The 20,327-nt window shown below is 40.3% G+C and overlaps 1 protein-coding gene across 1 annotated transcript in view; it reads right to left on the bottom strand.

Moving 5' to 3' along the window:
- Nucleotides 1-20,327, bottom strand: part of jade2 (jade family PHD finger 2) — a 141,103-nt gene that overhangs the window by 26,667 nt on the left and 94,109 nt on the right. Inside the window, exons 9-10 of the mRNA XM_023341959.1 lie at nucleotides 19,091-19,501; nucleotides 18,587-18,751 (exon numbers count right to left, since the gene is read on the bottom strand). Coding sequence (XP_023197727.1) covers nucleotides 18,587-18,751; nucleotides 19,091-19,501 — 576 coding nt within the window. The remainder of the gene's footprint in view (nucleotides 1-18,586; nucleotides 18,752-19,090; nucleotides 19,502-20,327) is intronic.

Genomic DNA, 20,327 nt, shown 5'->3' with positions numbered 1-20,327 from the left:
TGTTTTGTTGAGCTAAAAGACAAAATTGGTTATCGCAGCTGTAAATTATTTTATTTACATGGAGTGAAAGATAAACTTTCACTGAAATGACTTAGAATGGTGTATCACAAAATAGTAAAATACATTTCTGCTATATGCAGGTTGTTTTTTTTGTGTTGAGAGACATCGTGTGAAGAACGGCGAGCCAGGATCCAAAAGAGCAGATTGAGATTGTGTCCACTACGACGTCAAAGAAGAACCTTCTTCTGTTCCACTTGATCGGTGGGATTGCACATATTAACACTACCCGGGTAGCTACCATATAACATTCAGATCTGAAAACTGAATTGAACTGAAAAAAAAGAAAGGAAAAACTTTTGAACTCGACTGACTTGACTTAGGACTACCAAAAGGAAACATTGACTATTTTGTTCTGTTTCATTATTGTCAAATTGTGTAATAAATGTGTTTTGTTCAACACATTGTTTCCCTCGCTCCTCCTGAGTTGAACCTAGTTCTGATGCGCTATTTAATTGTAAAGATTAATAGTCACCGATTCCTTTGTTACAGGTGCCTTACCAGATAAGTACAAAGTCTTACACTTAAGTTCCCTCAGAAAACAGGAATAAATGCCTATTTTCGTCAAAACACCAAATGTACCATCATATTCAATAACTCATGCTGGAAACCATCTTAGCAGCGCCGCAGAAACTAACATTAACTGTTATCCTTCTAGTGCAGCCAATCAGCAACAAGGAAAATAAACGACGCTCCTGGATTGGCTGCTTTGCAAACCACAACCAACAGCATGTTGAGTAATGTTGCGCCTTCATATTTCAACTTCTGCATTTTGAATATTTTATTTGTGTTTATAAAAAAATCCACAGAGGCAAATCGTCCATGAATAACCGAACCGTTAACGCTTCTCTGTATTTCCCTCTGGTCTGGAAACACAGGGATGGACGGCTGAGCTAATAAAAATTCACGATGGCAATAAAATATCTTGAATCTGTTTGGTGACTTTAAGGCTTTTCAGGATTGAAATAAAAGTGAGAGCAACTTCCATTGCACATGAAAGAGTGGGAGCCTTTGGAGCATGTGCAAAGGTTTCAAAGTGAGGCAGTGGACTATCGTCCTGGACAGATCATAGCTGAGAGGCTTCGGCACGCCTTAGTCAGAGGATTTGACTGGACCACATCGGCCTGATATCTGCAGAACGGCCCCAGGCTTTGCTGCCAGAATTTCAGGAAAGTTATTTCAATAACACACACCGACACACACCGACACACTGCATCCCACCAGCATCACGAAAGCAAACAGGATTCCAAAATGCTACTGCGGTGACCAAACCATGCTCTGCATTTCCCTCCAAGCACATCATTGTCCTTTTCCAGGCAAAGTGTTGCTCTCATCTTAAACCTGATATCTGGCAATAAATGATGACCCATCATGGAAACGCTGATGGTGTTTAAACATCTACAGAGACTTTTATAACAGCAGAAACCAAAAAGAGCCTTTGAACTCTAAGGACAACAAGAATTGATTCATTAACTTCTTTCTTTTTAATAACTTCTTTACCAAAATAAATCCGGAGCAGATAAAACATGTGCACACGCTGCATGAACACACTCAGACATCCTGCTGAAGGAATCCAGAGAGGAAGTCTGGATTCCTGCCAACACAATAAACTGCATAAACCTTGTGACACAAACACTCCTCTTCTCACCCCTTTCATTCCTAAACAATCACACATGCTTTTATGCAATTTTCCTTTTCAATGTGAACTAATCCTCTTGCTGCTTTCTGAATTAATTTCCTTCTTTCTCCTCCTTTGCTGTCATTCAGCTGCCTGACTGTATTTTTCCTTCTTACCTCTCTCACCTTCTTACTTCTCTCTTTCCTCCTATTTATAAAGTCTTCATGCTCAGACCGTGTCAAGATGGAGGGCATTCGCACACTCACTCATTACAATGCAGAGAAAGTGTGTGGAGGCACGACTCCACATCTAATAGTAAATGTTTAAAGATCGAATCCCAGTGATGAAAACCTCATTACTCCTAAGAACTCCTCCTCATTGGACTGAGGTTCTACTGGGCCAACCCTTTCACGTCTGCAAACAAAACAGGATTTATGGAAGGATTAAATTGTCTCCAAAAATCTCACTTGACAATGAAACCAGACGGCGTGGATTGGCTGTCTGCATGCAGAACGCATAAAGCCTGACAGGATTAAGGAAGAGGCTTGTATGAGCATCTGGAAGTTTCTAGACACGCTTCTTTAAAGAACCGTTTGTTGTGCAAGACAGAAACAAAATCCTTTCTCTGCAATCAGGTGAGGTTTGCACAAAACAAGTCCTCACTGTAATCTGAATTTCAATAAGGAGGCTTAATATTAAGTACACTAATAATGAAATTGCACTTTTATTTCTTTTAAAACCTGGACTGCGTTTTCTGAAAGTGATTAGTAAAGTAAAATAACTAATAAGTGGAGCTGCTGAACATCTGAAACCAGATACTTCCATTTGCTAAATCCCAGAATAATACGAGAGATTTTATTAAAACTTTGAAGATTACTACAGCATTCAGTTATTAGGGAAAGCCCAGGTGATGAGGCCTACGCTTTGAAGCTCCTGGTTCCTTCACAACACTTTAGTCAAATGGAGACATGTGGATGTTTTAAGGAAACGCGTCAGAAAAAATGAGGAGAAAATACCAAAAGATGAACAAAGTTCATCCCAAATGCCTGATGGTGCCGCGTTCGTCTCAAACAATTATAAAAAACTGAAATCACGTTGAGTTCAGGAAGAAAAGGGGTTCTGTGACCCAGAGAGGATTCCTGGTTTGGTCTGAAATGTGACTCAAACCCAGAACAAAAACTAGAGACGCTGCGGAGATGCTAGCTGAAGCTAACTGGTCCCATAAAGATCCGCCCCCAGCTTCCTGCTGGAGGCCAAAAAGCAGCTCGCTAACGATGACTAGCATTGTTAAATCTTAAATGTAAGCCTGGTATGTGAAAGAAACATAAACACAGAGCTTTGCTACTGACTGAAAACACAACTAGATAACAAGATCAGGAAGAAGTCTGAATGAAAAAAAAAACAAAGAGCAACAGAGAGGGAGATAGCTCAGTTATGCTAGCTTGACTATGACAACGTTAACATGTAGATGTGCTGCAGGATTTGTTGTTTCTGTTCAGTTAAAAAACAAACAAAAAGGCCCAAACAGCAACTCTGACTGATCATCACTAGAGCAGGTGTTTAATTGCACTGTGTTAGCTTAGCTAATAGCAGCAGTAGTTCATCTATCACCACTGTGTTAGCTTAGCCGAGCTACACCTGGTTTGAGTCACTTTTGAACCATAATAAATGAAACATCGAAAAACATTTGAGGTGATGATTTTGGCACCAATAAAGCCCTTTGAGCTGGAATGTGCTGTACAGATAAACTTGATTGACTGGTTTATTGATTTATCCACACAGTTTTTTCTAACTGGTTGTTTGAACCTTTTCTCTCTAAAACTGAAAAGTGGCTTCATGAAAATCCCAGCAGATCCAGTTTTACGGCACCATCACTGGGCCACGTTCGATGTCATTTCAGTCCAACGTCTTCCTTCTGCATGGTGTTTGTTAAAGTCAGTCATTTTCTTGGCTAAAATGTTGCAGAGGAAGTTTTTCAGACTCAGTCGGCAGCAGACGGCTCCACACAGCGAGGTGTAAAGCCTAATTAGCTGAGTTTTATTACGTGATCGGTGAGGGGTCAGCGGACGTCTGAGGAATGTGTTTGCAGAAGCTCAGCGAGCGCAACAGGGAGGTTTTATTCCTAATGCCTGGAGAGGCTAGCTTAGATAATATTATAGCATGAGGAACATCATCAAAAAGCTTTTTGGAGTGAAATCTTCATTTGGGAAGTGATGCGTTTACTGGCAGCAGCAGTGAAAGCTCAGCTGACTGTAATCTTTGCAACCTTTCCAATTAACTTCAATTTATTGGGCTTTGGATTTACACACTGAAGACAAGCTGCAGTTTTACACTAAACCCACAAAATCACAAAGTCAGGCTGGTGAACACTTTAAAACAGATCTGAAGAGTTGGTCAGATTAAAAGATGGTAGTAAACACACACACACACACACACACACACACACACACACGTGTAAAATATGCCATCATGCTAAAACAGGACAACCTGAAACACAAAACTGAAATAATATGTTTAGCAAAGTTAATTACGAGGAGAAAAATCTTTTCCAATAAATAACATTGTCTAATAAAATCTTCCTTTAGCAACTTTTAAGCTCCTCATATTCCAGCAAATAAACATCAGCTTCCCAGAACTGACTTTAGAAAACAGCCATAAACAGCTGAGGCTCCCTGGCAACACTTACATTTCAACTGGAGGCAGTTGCACTTTAATAATGCGCATGTCGGTGATTTATCTGTTGGTTTGTGTTCTTAGCTTTTAGAGCATCTTGCTTTGATGCGTATTAGACTAGAGTTTAGAGTTTATGGGATCTAAAGTGGTCGTCTGGTATCAATTCAAAGGCTGAAACTCACAGTTTGGACAACGATTAAACGCTGCACTTAAAAAATTAAATAAAAACTAAAGGTGGAAATTGATTCTGATTCTGAATGGCCATCTCACTTTTAGCATCAGAGTCATTTCACCAACAGCCCTGGAGCCAAAACACACAAAACCAAACGAGTTCAGAACAACAGCGACGCTTTGATGGGTCTATTAATCTGGCAGGAAACTTCAGTTTTTAGCATTACACTAAGTATAAAACTTTAAGCTAGGTCTGGATAATAAATCAATAACAATATATGTGATCAATATCAGTAAACTGAATATTTAGCTGCACAGCATTCTGGGAGATGTAGGCAGAGGAAAGGCCTTTGCTGCTCAGCAAGCTAAGCTAACTGCAGCCTGAAGTGACCCAATAAAGATTTTTTTTGCCGGGGATTCCAGGTAAATGTTCTGCAGTGTGAACGGGGAAACGACCTGGAAGTGCCCCGCATGCGCAGTAGAGGGCGCAATAACATCAGCGTTCTCTGTGTTCTGCCAACCGCTGTAAAAAGAAGAAGTGCTCAGTGTTTGTGGAAGTAAACATGGAGGCTAACGGTGGAGCTTAGCTTACACATTTGAGGTTGAAGAGCAGCAAATTAACAACTTAATCCTCATATAGTTCGTCATGGTTGTTGTTTTTCATCAGGATGCAGAATAGTGACGTTTGTCGAGTATCAGTGACGTTCAGGTCGGATAAACGCGACCTGGTCGTTCGGTCGCATTTGAATCGGATACGTATCGAACACCCAAGTGGCCCGGGTCGCATTCGAAAAGAATCGGACCTGTTATGTTCAGACTGACGAACATATCGGATACAAGTCGCTTTACGGCAAAAAAATTGGAATTGGGTCATTTCAGCCTGACTCGCTCACTCTTTGTTACCTAGCAACAACCTGCTGGTAGCATGTCGTTGCCTAGCAACAACCTGCTGGGTACCGTTACATTAAAACCTTTTATCTGCCACCATCAGTGGCTAAGCTAACTAGCATTAGCATTCAGGACAAGCTCTGCTAGCTGCAAGAGGGGAGGTAGATGAGGGAGAGTGATTGACAGCGCTAGGACCCGCCTCCTGGCTCTGATTGGTTGTTTCTGGGAGATCAATTTTTTATCTCTTTCATAAACTGTTACAACATGGTGACAGTTTCAATAAAGTTACAAACTGCAGTTTTAAAAGATGAACTCTGCAGAAAAGCTTTTAGTTTTTAGGAAAAACTCTGGAGTGGACGGCGCTGACGGGCTCAGAGGATATAATGAAATCGGACCTTAGGGGGCGCTGCTTGACGTCAGGCCCAGTGAAGAGACATTTTATGGCTGAGCTGTCAGCTGGAGCGTTTCTGAAACCTTTGTGTAAAATATTAAAAGCCTGGGTCAACCAGGAGGGGGGGTCCTTCTATCTGATCCCATTACTTATTGATGCAGCGCTGTCTGTGTGTAACTTAGCTACGGAGCCTGTAGGGGTGTGTGTGTGTGTGTGTGTGTGTGTGTGTGTGTGTGTGTGTGTGTGTGTGTGTGTGTGTGTGTGTGTGTGTGTGTGTGTGTGTGTGTGATGCAGGAACTGGTCAATATATGGTTAATAAACAGAAACACGTCAAAACGATAAAATCCAAAACTGATCAACTTTAATTTGCAACTTTAGAGCACATATTATATTCCTAATGACATATTTATGTTAAAACATATCAGTTTTCATGCATGATTAATGTATGGAAGGCCATCTGTGTCGAACATGTGTAGGTCTGAGCTGTGTGTGTGTGTGTGCTCTGCTGCCATGTTGCTCCTATTGTCTTTTCAAAGTGATGTGAATTCAAGGTTTAACTTCCAGTGAATTATTTATCTCTGCAGCAGCCTTGGCACCTGCACCGGCCAAGGGTCTGAAAATATGTACCACACACACACACACGCACACACACACACCTCACATCTATGTTTGCACACACACAGAGTACAACACACAGCCGTGCAGAATTATAGAGCCTGAGCAGATATAAATATTTATGCCTCTCTTGCCTCATATTTATTTCATATCAGAGGGGCAACAGGGTCGCGAGGGGGGTTAGTGGGACATGAAAGAATCCTGAAGTATTCTGTTTAACAAATTCAGATTTGAAGAAGTTGGTAAAAAGGGCCGTAGAGTGAGGTGAGAGTGAGATTTAGCTTGAAAACAAAAGCTGCCGCCCGCTGCACTCTGTCTGGAAGAAATGTCATAAAAACACAAGCTGGTGGGAAGGAAATATCAGGAAATATCAGGAAATATCAGTGTGAATCAGAATACAAGAAGAAAAGGAGACAGAAGCCGGTTGGAGGGAAACGTCTCTAAAGAGGAACCTCCTGAAATCCTGCAGGGTGAGGAAAACTGGATCAGTTTGGTAGAAACTAGTTACTTCTGCTACAGTAACTTTTATTTCTAAAAATTTACTTTCAAGTGTATTTTTACTACGCTGCACTTTTTACTTTTACTTGAGTAAAATTTCTGGGTTTTCTTCCCACTGAAAGAAAATGAAACAAGTTTTAACCAGAAATCCTTCAGACTCAAACCTGCAGCTTCTGTTAAAGTTCACATATTTTTTTATTGAAAGAAACTGATTTGGAAACTTTTTATTTTACCTGATTTTGTTATTTATATGAATTATTATAATGTTCATTCTTAAAATACCAAAATTTCCACCTAGCTTTGTATTCTAGTCTTTCTGATGTATTTTTTAATTATGAAATGATTCATTTGATCAGTTACTCAGTACTAGAGTACTTTAATGCCTAGTAATTTCTTGGATGGATACGTTTACTTTTACTTGAGTAAAGATATGTTAAAGTATTTCTACTCTTAAAGACTTTTGGATGCTCCACCCTCCGCTGAACTTGATACATTTATTTCAAGGCTTTCTGGACATTTTTATCTTTTCTAACACAAAGAAAAATTCAACCTTTAAGTTGAATAAATTTTTTAAGAGGAGGAAAAAATCCCATGTTAAGAAGCAGCTGGTAGATTGATATTTATTTATTTAGTTGATTTCACTTTAAAAGAAGACGACGACGAGGCGCTGCACGGTTCCTTATCAACCCGACCTGAACAAGCGGAGCAGCACTGGATCTGAAGACATTCTGGGAAAACAATCGCAGTTTTTCATTTTTAAAAGTTCAGGACTTTTTAAAATGAAGCAGATGGAAAAATTCATACAAAGGATAAAAACATAAGGCTTTACAATAAATAATGTAATAATTTACAGACGTCTGTTGATGGTCATAAGAGAATGACTTTAAGAAAAAAGCTAAATATGTCAATGTTTATCTTCTTTAATAATCCAGCACTGCAAAAACACAAAATCTTACCAACTTTAGTCTGGTGTAAATGTCTTAGTAAAATTGAAATGAGCTTGTTTTAAGTCAATAAAAAGTTCTAGTTCCACTGGCAGATTATTTCACAAAAAGAATTGCACTGTTACCTAGCAACCCCAGCCAAACCCAGCCCGTTACCTAGCAACCCAGTTCTAGTTCCACTGGCAGATTATTTCACTAACTTGATATTTTTCCAGTGTTCTACATGAAATTATCTGCCAATAGAACTGGATCATTTTAATCAATATGAATGAATTTTTAACTTAAAACAAACTCATATTTGTTGTTTAAAAGTTACTTGTTAGTTTTTTCTTATTCCAATGTGCTAAGATATGTGCACTGGAAACTAAATGTTGTGTTTTTGCAGGTTTGCATGATTGATTTTAAGGCTTTTGTACAGATTCTAACATTGGGGATTTTAAGTGATAGAAAAATGAATCTTCCAAACCGTATATTTTGTGCTGCAGGAGAAGCCAGAGTTAAATGGTGTGTTTTGTGTTTGCGGCCATGTCTCTCTGCTGGTGGTTTGGTCAGAGATTCAGAGGAGTTATGCTGATTTAGCCTCACGCTGTTCGCCTGAGGACAAGACGGGAAAAGAACAGCGACTGCATGAGAAAGATGAGCAAAAATCCCACAATCCTTTGTTGACATTTGGCCTCTTGTGCCGACGACTAAGGAATGAAGTTATGAAGAAGATGAGGATAGATTCAGCACCAGTTTATTTTTCCTTTAATGTTTGGCAATTTAATAAAAAACATGATAAGTATATGTTGATATTGGGGCTGTCCTGTCAGACCATCAATTCCCAAAACCACAAACAGAAACACAAACACCCTCATAAAAGCAAACAGGCTGTCAGAGCGACAGCAGGAGGGTTAAAGAAATCAAGATTAACTTTGAAAAATTAGTCAGGCGGTGAAGTGACACTTTTTCAAAGTGGGCGGAGCCACAAGACTATTAGGGGCGTGGTCAAATGTTAAGATGAGAGGATGGGGGCCAGCTGTGAACATAACACACTAAATCTTGAACGTACGCCTGATAAATAACAGAAGGGGACGCAGTGCTTTGCTAGTAATTATCAACACAATGACAACTAGACCACAAGGTCAGGAAAAAGTTTTATTTGGAAAGAAATAGCGAGTGACAGGAAAGTAGCTCAGTTATGCTAGCTTGACTTTGACAACCTTAACATGTAGATGTGCTGCAGAATTCAGTGTGTTTCAGTTCAATTAAAAAAGGCGACACGTCTTTTTGCCCTCTAGTGCTGTGAGAACTTTCCAGATGTAAATAAATAATAATAATATATGAACTCCATCTCATAAAGGAAAACAAAGTTTGCTGTATGAGCCAGATCTTCCAGAGTGGCAAAATGAAGCGTTTGTGATCTCTCCTTGTAACCTGGAAGGCAGCTCTGTGACCTTGTGGCACAGCAATATCAAAGGCGAGAGCCAAAGGATCAGCTCTCTGTGCATTTTGTCGCCTCAGGGTTCGGTTCCACGCAGCATTTGAAGCAGCAGAGGTTCTCAACAGGCGGCTCCTAGCAGAGCAAACGGAGCTGCAGAGCAAACGGAGCTGCAGGCAACGCGAAGCAGCAAATCCTGTTCCCGCCTTCAGCTCCCACAGGCCGAGGCAGCGAGACGAGAAAGCAGATCAAAGACACCAGAAAAGGAGCGTTCTCGCTTCACCAATAACATTTTGAAGTTAGGTGAAGTTTAATCATTTAAACTGCAGATTGACTTCTACAAAGAACCAGGCTGAGGCCTGCAGGTGAGTTCTGGAGATCAGGAACACTTCAAACAGCTTTGTCTTCTTTTTACTTAAATTAAACATACGGAGTTTTGCATAAATGTTCCTGGAACGTTTTCACATTTTGTTTTATGGAACGTCTGAAACCGTTGTAATCCAAAAAGCCGTTTAGCTCTCAGTCCAACTACATTAAACCTTTCTAGAGCCACAAACGCTGCAAGACTTCCAGAAAAATAACTCAACTTGTAATTTTTGATAAGTGTTTACTATTTAAATTTGACCTAATGTGCAAAATTCGCATTTTGTAAGTTTTTCTTTGGGTCTAATATGCTTCTGAAAACAGCACAAATGTTTAAAAAAAAGTTTCTTGGTGTCTGGAAAATGAGCTGTTTCAAAAGAACTGACACTGTGCTGTTACCTAGCAACCCCAGCTGACCTTCAGCATTTGGTCAGCTGTTTTCCCCTCTGGATGTGCTGTACAATGGCTGCTGAAAGAGTTTTGTTCTCGACTCACCAACCAGAAACAACTTTTACTGCAGTCTGGTTGGTTGTGCTGCAGGCTCCACTAATGCTTTTCAAAGATGTACAGTTGTATTATTGTACATCTGTTTGCAGCCATTTTCATGTGTGAGTGTAAACGTTGAGTTGGGGGCGTGGCCAGCAGCAGCTTGTTTGTTTGATTTAAAGCGACAAAGACCCTAAAGCAGCTCAGACTGAAAAAAGGAACATGTTTATAGCCAAAGTTTTTAATTTTAATCTTAAATCCAGAATGTATAAATTTACTGCTTTGTCAGCAAACTGCATGTATTCAGTCTGTAGCCTCTAGTTAACACTTCAATGATTACTAAAATAGTTGAATAATCATGATTAGACCGATTAATCGTTTCAGCCCCAGAGCATCTTGAAAGCCAAGCATCTGTGAACAACTTCATGTTGGTCTCGTGACTAAATGTGAAAAGGATTTGGACTAAAGCGTTTATCTGGACATTATTTAGTGCTTTACAGATCCAGGACTTTATAAAAGGGGCGTCAGAGCTTCAGCGTTTGGGGAAGTTCCAGCATGTCACCGTTTTATTTGCAGAGACGGAGCAGTCGGTGTTCTGCTGGAGGATTTTTCAGCTCTATTTATCTTGTACTGCAATAATCCTGAGGTTTTCCAACATGTGGGGAGAATCTCTGGAGAATCCACCTGCAGACATGAACATTTGCTCAAGTCCTGCAGCGGAGAGGCTGTCAGCTCTCACTGTACCAGAGCAAGTTTATTTAGAAAACAGCTTATTATGCAGAGCACAGACTGCGTCCCTCAGGACGTCACATTACACATCGCCTCACATCTGGAGTGAATCTGGACCCACTTCCCGGTCAGTGCTGAGCGTACGACAGAGACCTGGACGGCTGGTGAAACCATTAATCCGCCTGTTGAATGTTGAAAAAAACAACTGGTCTTGGACTTGTCTGAGTAACTCGAACCATCTTGGAAACGAGCAGCAGCTGTAAGAGGAAGCCCTGAGCCAGGCTCAGCTCTGGGAGCCGGGTCGATGCCGGTCCAACAGGGTGCGCCCGTCTGCTGCAGGACTCGCTCCGTCTGGTGACAACCGGCTCCTCAGCTGAGCTGCGTGGAAGAACCGCAGCCGGCGAAGATCATCTGGTTCGCACCGCGGGTTTAAACTGAGCCAGGCTTTTAGGCGAAGCGTCAGTACGGCGGAGAGCATCGGGTGACGGATCGGAGGGTTTCCAAACCGCCGACCTCTTTCTGACCCCGGCTAGCGTTGCATAACGGCAGAGGTGGTCCGATGCCAGGCGAGCGTACAACGACCGGGTCGACGGGTTTGCTTCGGCATGTACAGAAAAAACCAGCAGAGATGATCCGAATGGTTCTTAGAGCCAGCTGGCAAATAGAGAGAGAAATTCTAACTTCTGGTGCATTTTTATTCTTAGAAAGAGTTCATGGCTCCTTAAAAACCGACTGTCAGCTCCTTTTGTCCCTACATACACTGCAAAAACACAAAATATTAGCCAATATTTTTTAGTTTCTAGAACAAATATCTTGGTTCACTTGATATAAAACAAAACTAACTTACAGCAACAAACAGAAGTTTGTTTTCAGTCAATAATTCCTTCTTATGGATGAAAATGTTCCAGTTTCACTGGCAGATTATTTCATTTATACCAAGACATTTTTCCTGCCAGAGAAACTGGAACTTTATCATCAATATTAAAGAATTATTGACTTACAACATTCAATCGTTTCAACCCTCATAAATATTGCTCTTAAGAGACTGACAAAATGTGAAATGTCATGATAAATGTTGCAAGGCGATAAATTGTCCCAGAAGTTACTGCGATAAATGATGATATCGTTGTTTTGAGACAATTTTCCAGTAAAATAATAATAATAATAATAATGGTATAACAAATTCTCAAAGATCAACAAACTTTAAATTCTAATAAACATATAACACTGGGACCAGAAGACATTTTAAATATCCAAAATAAATAAAACAACAAATAAAAATGAATTAAGAAACAAAATTAACCTTCATTAAAACGCTGGTTGAGCCCAAAACACCAGACTGAAAACTTTTATCATCCAGTTGTTGGTAGAAAGAGAAAAACGATAAATCATGCAAATAGAAACTATTGAGTTTGCTTTAATTTGTCCTTTGATTAATTTACATATTGATTATTGTGACAGGCCTATGTGAGATATAAATAAATAAATAAACTTTTCTGAATCAGTGTAAGTCCAATAATCCTGACTACCTGCTCAACAAAGTAGACAAATGTTTTATTTCTGGTCTTTTTGGCTCCCAGATGTATTTTAATTAACTTTATCTCCTGTTTTTCACCTCCAGCTTGAACATGCTGAAGTTTTCCAGACGGTCTCGCTTGGCCTCCAGACTTCTTCTCTGTTCTCTTCGAACAGAAGCACCAGGGGAGTTTTGTGGAAAGCAAACAAGCTGTGAAATTGTAACCTGCTGCCAGAGCAGCAGCAGCTTTCTTCCCTCTGAACACGGCGTACCAACAGATTACCTGCTGCTTCCAAACAGCATCTTAAAGCTTAACGCATATTTTCTTCCTCGCCCCTCAGTGGATTCCTTAATTACCTCTTTATAAACTTCATAACACTGTTTTTCCTCTGGTTTTTACCATTTATTAGACGTCAAAAAGGTCAAAAGAGGAAAAAGGGAGTTGAGAAAAAAACTGATTAGCTGAAATAATGAAAACATATCCTTCCTTTACGTTTCATTTGCTTTTCTCATGCTGGGTCGAGTTTGATGAAAAGTATTGAATGAGAGCAGCGGGCCAGACACCGAGTGGCGCCGCCTGCCGGCCTGCCAGCAGCTGGTACTGGTACCAGTACCGGTACCAGCAGGGAAAAGGAGAGACGGCCGATACTGATATGAAAATATACAGTCATAGGGTCAGGTTTTCATTTTAGTTTAGATTCATTATGATTTTTGGTTTGTCTAATTCAGTTAGTTTTAATTAGTTTTTAGAGTGTGTTTGTTAGTTTTTATTAAATATTGTTTAGTTTTTGTTAGTTGTAATAGTGATTTAATTTTTTTTCATACTTTGGTTCATTTGTCCTGCTGGTTTGGCAACAGAACTGAACCAGTGGCAAAAACAGACATTGTCCAGCCAACTGGTGATACCTTTGCACTTAGCATGATGGACGCAAAGAAAGCCAGCTAGCTAACGAGCTAACAAAGGTGAATTAGCAGCTAGTTACTGATCAACTCACAAAATGCTTTGAAGATGTCTGAAGACTCAAACTTCTGCCTGAAGATACAAGATTAAATAATCTCACAACGAAATGTAAGACCTGTGATTAGCGTATTTAAGGCCAAATTAAACTAGATTTAATAACATTCTATTAATTTAAGGCCTTGTAAGGACTTTTTAAGGATGTCTGGGTTAGCAACAGAAGATCTCCACTGATGATAATGAACATCATCCAGCCAAATGCAGATCTATTTGCACTTACCCATGATAGACACAGAAAAGCTAGCTAGCTAGTTAGCAAGGTGTATTAGCAGCTAGTTAGCGGTAGCCTCAACAGCTTCGAATTGCAGAACGCAATAAAGTTGTCAAAATGCAAATCAAACGTTTGCCTGACAGAGAAACTAAATATACGAGATTAAATAGTCCTGCATTGACAAAATATAAGATGCTTTTTTAAGGTCAACTTACATTTTTAAAATTAATTTAAGACGTTTTAAGGCCTGCACCACATATAATCTAAATTTGTGCAAAAATGTTGATTCTCTGTAAAAATAAAATAAACGACAGCAATAAGTGTATTTGTAACTTTGACTGTGATTCTAAAAGTTAATACTGTAGGCTTCACTTTAGCTCCACCAACCTGGAAATGTAGCAAAAATGTATTAAAATGATCCAAGATAGAAGTATTTACTGCAGAAACCTGCCCTCTCTGACTTCATAGAAGCACAAGTTAGATTTTCATTATTCCTGTATTCACTGGAAAATTAAACCTCAGTCAATAAATTTCTTGGCTGGTTATTACATACCTCTGAGGAATATAAACACATTTTTCTTCTTCATGGCTGCTTTCCAGTCCAACAAAACAAATCAAAGTTTATGTTTAATATTCTCACTGGCCTTTAGTATTTGACACGTTTGGCTCTGATTTGCTCTCCTTGCTGCTTTGGGCTGCGTTGTTCTGACACCAAGTGAAACCACCATTGTTCTGTTGGACGGTTACAAAGTCGTTTTGTTTAATTGTTTTGCTCAGAATTTGTCTAAAAATATCTACACCAGTATGAGACCCAAAGGTGTTCATGTTTCTTTAGAAATTAGTAATCTAAAAGTAATTTAAACACCAAAAGTTAAAACTTTTACATTTTTATGTGGTGGGTCAGCGCGCCGCAGCAAAAGGGAAAAATAATGCAGAAACCGTTCAAATACAAATTTAAACCGCTCGTATTCTTCTTTTGTCGGCCACGCTAAACACAGACTGGTTGCCATGGTAACTGACAACAACGCATCTTTATGTGTCAGGCTTCAACACCACAAAACACTCAAACATTTCCACACAAAAAAACAGAACATTCTGTCGGTTACAGTTTAATGTTTCCAGCTTGATGTTTATTTTGTGATTATTAATAAGTGATCGCTATTAGCTAAGCTAACACAGCGGTGGTAGATTAGCTACTGCTGCTATTCGCTAAGCTAACACAGTGGTGGTAGATTAGCTACTGCTGCTATTCGCTAAGCTAACACAGCGGTGGTAGATTAGCTACTGCTGCTATTCGCTAAGCTAACACAGTGGTGGCAGATTAGCTACTGCTGCTATTCGCTAAGCTAACACAGTGGTGGCAGATTAGCTAATTTAAACTCCTACTCTACTGTCAGAGTTGTTTAGGTCACCTTTCTAATTTTTTTTAAACTAAACCGAATTCCACAGCACCATCTACATGTTCAGGTTGTCATAATCAAGCTAGCATAACTGGCCCACTCCTCCCCCTAATCTTTTTTTTAACTGAAACTTTTTCCTGATCTTGTTATCTGGTTGTCGTATTTTTGCCAATTATTAGCAAAGCTCTGCATCGCTTTTTCTTTTATACATCAGGCAAACATTTAAGATTTACTGCCTTATGTTGACAACTTAAGAGCTAAAATCAATGCTAGCCATGGTTAGCAAGCATCCTTTTCCTGCGTGACGCTCCGTTGCAACATGTCTCTACCTGTGGAGCAGAAAGATGATAATAAAAGCAGCTTTCTCTATCCAATCACTGCTTCACACGGCTTTCACCTGTTGCATCCTGATCGGATGAATAATGTGGTGATGTTGATGAGGAACAAGAGTTTTTTCTGGGCAGCGCTCAGGAGGGGAGTGCAGAAACGGAGAAAGCTCAGCAGGGCATTAGGCAGCGCACGGCGCAATTCGTTCCATTGGCAGCACTTCAAAGAGGAAGAGGAAGAGGAGGGAGATAATCCGCCCGACGTTAGCCGCCCGGATCCTCCGGCACCGACACGCATTTATTTACAACGGCAGGACGGACGGTTCAGCCGGCGGGTTCTGATCTGGTCGGCGTCCCGGGATGCCAAATGGTGGCATGGAGAAGATTTTTCAATTTGACAGAAAACCCTGAGACGACTGGAATATTTTCTTCCCACACAAACACAACAGCAGAAGACTTAAAAAAACCGCTGCCACATTTCTAAATAACTGCCCAGAATAAAGACTGGAACCACCAGAACGACGGTGGGTCACTGTACACAGAAGGAAGGAGAACAATTTGGCCAAAAATCTCAATAATTCTAAATTCTAAATCCTAAAATTTGTAAGTTTCTTTTAAGAAAATTTCTGAGTTTGAAAAGTCAAAAGTTTGAAACAACATTTCTGAGATTAGAGGTTAGTATTAAAATTCCTGAGTTCTTTTAGTTTTTTCAACGGCCCCAGTGAGAGAAACAGAGTCAAAGGCCTGAAGAAGACGGATGGAGTGTAAGGAAGTTCGTCCAGCGGTGAGCTGTCAGCTCGTTTGGACAAAATGCAGCCGAGTCCAGATCGATTCTGCCAGCAGCACCGAGAATCGATGCAGTTTTCTCTCAGACTGCGAGAGAAGAAAGCGACGCAGAAATAATTCATATGAGTCACAAAATTATGAAATAAAAAAAATTGGACAAAAAAAACTATTTTCTAATTTTTCATTTTGAAAGCAGAACTTATAAATTTTTGTCTGGTGAAGTTTTGATTGAAATTTTACTCAATAAATAAAATACTCTTAAAAGTATATTTTTTTACATAAAATTGCTCTAGTAAATGTAACTAGTTACTAACCAGTGCTGCATATTTGCTGTTTGCTGTTAGCTTTAGCGTAGCATTAGCAGCTAATCAGAGAGCTGCTTTTGTGGCACTTAAAGTGCATTAGTTCAGCAGTTTTCCGGGTATTGATGGGAGAAGCCGAGGTGACGTCAGAGACGGGACGTGGTTGGGTTCACCTCACCGCTCACACATCCACAGCGGCCGGTCCAGAGGGAGAGGCCTTCTGGAGAGGACAGAGACGCTGACTGCTCAGGAGGTTGGTCAGGTCTGACCAAACGGTACCAAATCGATACCAAACGGCTCCGCGGGCCGGACTGTATCATCCAAAGCCCAGATAAAACCCCAGAAGCTGTTCGCCAAAAACAAAAGTTTCCTATTCAGGCAGTAAAATTCTGGAGTTTTTAAGGTAAATTTCAAACTTTTCCAGCAGTTTGGAGAAAAAATACAAATGAACTAAAGAAGTTCAGTTTCAGTTCACTATTATATCATTTATTAATGTCTTGTGATATTATTATACTTTCTACAGCAGGGAAAAGATGAGCTAAAATAGAACATTTTATTTTGGCCTTTTGCATTCCCTCGCAAAACTTTATCATTTTACATTCGGCATCTTGAATATGGAACGTCTTTCTGCTACAACGTAAAGTTTTTCCATTTGTCTTAAAATCTCATTAGTGAGATACCTGAAGTTTTAAATCTTTTTCTTTAGGGTACAAAATGCAGTTTGAATATTCAGGACTTTCAAGGACTTTATACAGAAATCAAAGACTTTCCAAACCTTGAAGTTCAAACATCTTCAAGGATTTCCAGCACCTGAAAAAACCTGATCTGTTTTCTGGAGGTTTCATTTATTTTTTCCTTCAGCGTTTCTTCCCAGCAGAGAGGAGATGAAAACAGAAATCGATTATTTTTCAGCTTGCTGCAGAACTTGAAGTCATCTGGTTGAAACGCTGCCGCCTAATTGCCAGATGGTCGCCCCACTGCGAGCCAAATTGAATCAGCCGAGTTAAACCGAACCGGTTCTGATCGGGCCAAATGGGCTGCCTGAAAACAGAGACGTGAGGAAAAAATACTAAACAGAAACCAGAATGTTTAGTCTGCAGCCTGATGAGAGAAAACGGGTTGGTTCGCGGCTCGGAAGGAGATAAAAAGCATTTTAGATTTCCTTAATGAAACTGAGTTAAATTAAAGCTGCTTATCAAAGCAGGTTTACCTGAGAAACGGGGCGACGAGGAGCAGCGGGAGCCAGATTGAACCTGGTTTCTGTGTTTTTATTGTTTCACTTTGTGAGAACAGACCTTTACATGCATCAGTATTAGCTTTTTGTTAGCATTAGCCTGCTGAGGGCTAATGCCTGAGAATCATCCAGATAAATATCTGGTGATTAAAATAAAAGGTTTGACAGAAAAACTGATTCATAGTTAGAAACTTTTAGACAATGGGACAACATTTCAGTAATCAATTAATCGATTGTTCTGACGATTAACTGGATTAGAAATTGCCACATTTTATATATTTTTCATTTAACTACTAATATTAGAACAGATTTACAGACATTTGATCTGAAATGCAAAATGTTGAATTTTTTTATACGGCTTCAGCTTAATTACTCCTTTCAAGATGTTTTTTATTTTTTTAGCGAATACCCCAATTAGTGATTAATCTATTACTATATTAGTTAACAATTATTTCATGATTAATTTAATGTTTTCCAATGTTTTGCAGACTTTTTATGCATCCAGTCCCTGACAGGTAGAAGAACCTCAGGGACCAAACCTCATATTTTCACTTCACTAAACACCATTTACTCAACACTCTTCCTTCACCTCCATTTTAAACAATCACACCAAGAGTCTGAGGTTTTCCAACCACCAAACCCATAAAAATGCCTCGTTTTCCGTGTTACTTCAAGGTTTACTGTGTCATTTATCACAGTGTCACAGACAGCTTGTTCAAACTGAAACGGCAGCGCATTTCGTCTCGCCGTCTTCTGGTTTCCAACAAAAACAAAAAAAGCTCCCACTGCCTCTGCCAGTTTAACTGGAAGCTTTTCTTCCCACCACAAACTCAACATGGTGGAACCAGGAACCAGGCGAACAGGAGGTTAACCTTTCAGAATAAAACGCAGCTGCAGCGTTTCCTCCAGCGTTTCCCCAGACAGACACGTTGCCACTCACCCTCTCCAGGTCCTGGCGGAGGTGTGTGAAGAGTTTGAGCCTCCTGTAGAGGACGTCCTGCTCCTGCTGGGCCAGGTTGTCCACCTCGTCTCTCTTTAGCGCCACCAGAGGCTGATTGAAGTTGGCCTTCCGCTTTAGCTTCCAGAACTGATATAAGAAATCCACCTGCAAAATAAATACGCCAGGCTTTATTTCTCTTGGTGCGTTTGGATGCAAAATACTAAATCATGGCAGCAGACTGGAGTCGTTGACTAAAGAAAAGAAAGGAGAAGGTTTCCAACAACAGACAGAAACTTTGAGATTAAGCTCAGAAATTATGGAGAAAATACATGAAAACTTCTCAGTTTCTAAAATCAAAATTTTTCCACTTTTTCCAAATTTTTAAAAGTAAAAAAGGTTACCAAAGTTTTTTTGGGACTTTTTCTTGAAAATGTTCAGCTTTTGGAGCTCAGAAATGTCCTTGTTTTTTTGTTTTTTTTTTGTGGGGTGAGCAGCGAGGCGTACCTGCAGCAGCGGCAGCCCCAGGTGTTCGGCGACGTCGCTCGGCTCCACCAGTCTGTAAAACTCGTCCTCCAGCTCCTGGAGCTTCTGCTTCCTCTGGCTCACCTTCTCTCTCTCCAGCTGGTCCCGCTCGGCCCGCTCCGACGCCGACACCGGGTGGGACGCCCGGCTCTGCTCCGGGTCGCCGGAGCCGTCGGGCTCGTGGCGCTGCTCGGACCTGGCCGCTCCGTTGACGCCGTTGGCGGCGGAAGAGACGGCGTGGTTCCCGTTGGCGTTGTTGGCGGCGGAGCTGTGATCCCGGCAGAAGGACTTGAAGCGAACCTCGTCGTTTTCGGCCAGGATGGTCTTCATCTCCAGGCCGTGGTCGAAGGCGCACGTCACATGGAAGGCCACGATGCAGGAGGGCGTGGAGCACTGCAGGGCGACAAGAACATTTTCACTGCCCACTTCCAACTACTGCTAATTTTGGTTTTCAAGATTTAACTGTTGGATTTTTTTCCACCAATTCACTCCTTGTTTCTGTAGACCTGCTGCATTTTATTGTTTAAAACAGGAAGTTTCACTGCAAAAAGACGATTCTTCTCCTTCCCATCCTGCTGCAGTAGAACCGTTAACTAAATGAAACCTGGAGATGAAGCTGTTGGTTTAGAGCAGAGCGCCGCAGCAAAGGGAAGAATATAGTTCAAATAGTTTTTTTATCGCTCTCTGTGTCAGTGAGCGACAGAGTCATATAGAAACTAATGTTTCTATATGAAACTAATGTTTCTATATGACCATCTTATGTAGATAACCATTTACATGTCACCAAAAAACACTCAAACATTTCCCACATAAAAAACAGAACATTCAGTCGGTTACAGTTTTATATTTTCAGGCTTGATGTTTATTTTGCAGTTATTGATAAGTGATCACTGTGGTAGATTAGCTAGTGCTGCTGTTAGCTAAGCTAGCACAGCGGTGGTACATTAGCTAATTTAATCACCTGATCTACTGATGATCTGTCAGAGTTGGTGTTTGTCACCTTTTTTATTTCTTAATTGAACCAAAACACAATGAATCCTGCAGCACATCTACATGTGAAGATGGTCATAGTCAAGTTAGCATAGCTGACCTACTTCCCTCTCCCTCGCTATTTAATTAAACTTGTTTTGGTCTTGTTATTTAGTTCTGCTGATGTTTTAACAACAACATTCATTAAACAAACATTCTTATATCATGGCTGTGATTCTCCGTTGTACAA

This window comes from Xiphophorus maculatus, chromosome 11 (assembly GCF_002775205.1).
Source record: "Xiphophorus maculatus strain JP 163 A chromosome 11, X_maculatus-5.0-male, whole genome shotgun sequence".
Taxonomy (NCBI): Eukaryota; Metazoa; Chordata; class Actinopteri; order Cyprinodontiformes; family Poeciliidae; genus Xiphophorus; species Xiphophorus maculatus.
The sequence above is the reverse complement of the archived record's forward strand: the minus strand, read 5'-3'. Positions and strand labels throughout refer to the sequence as shown.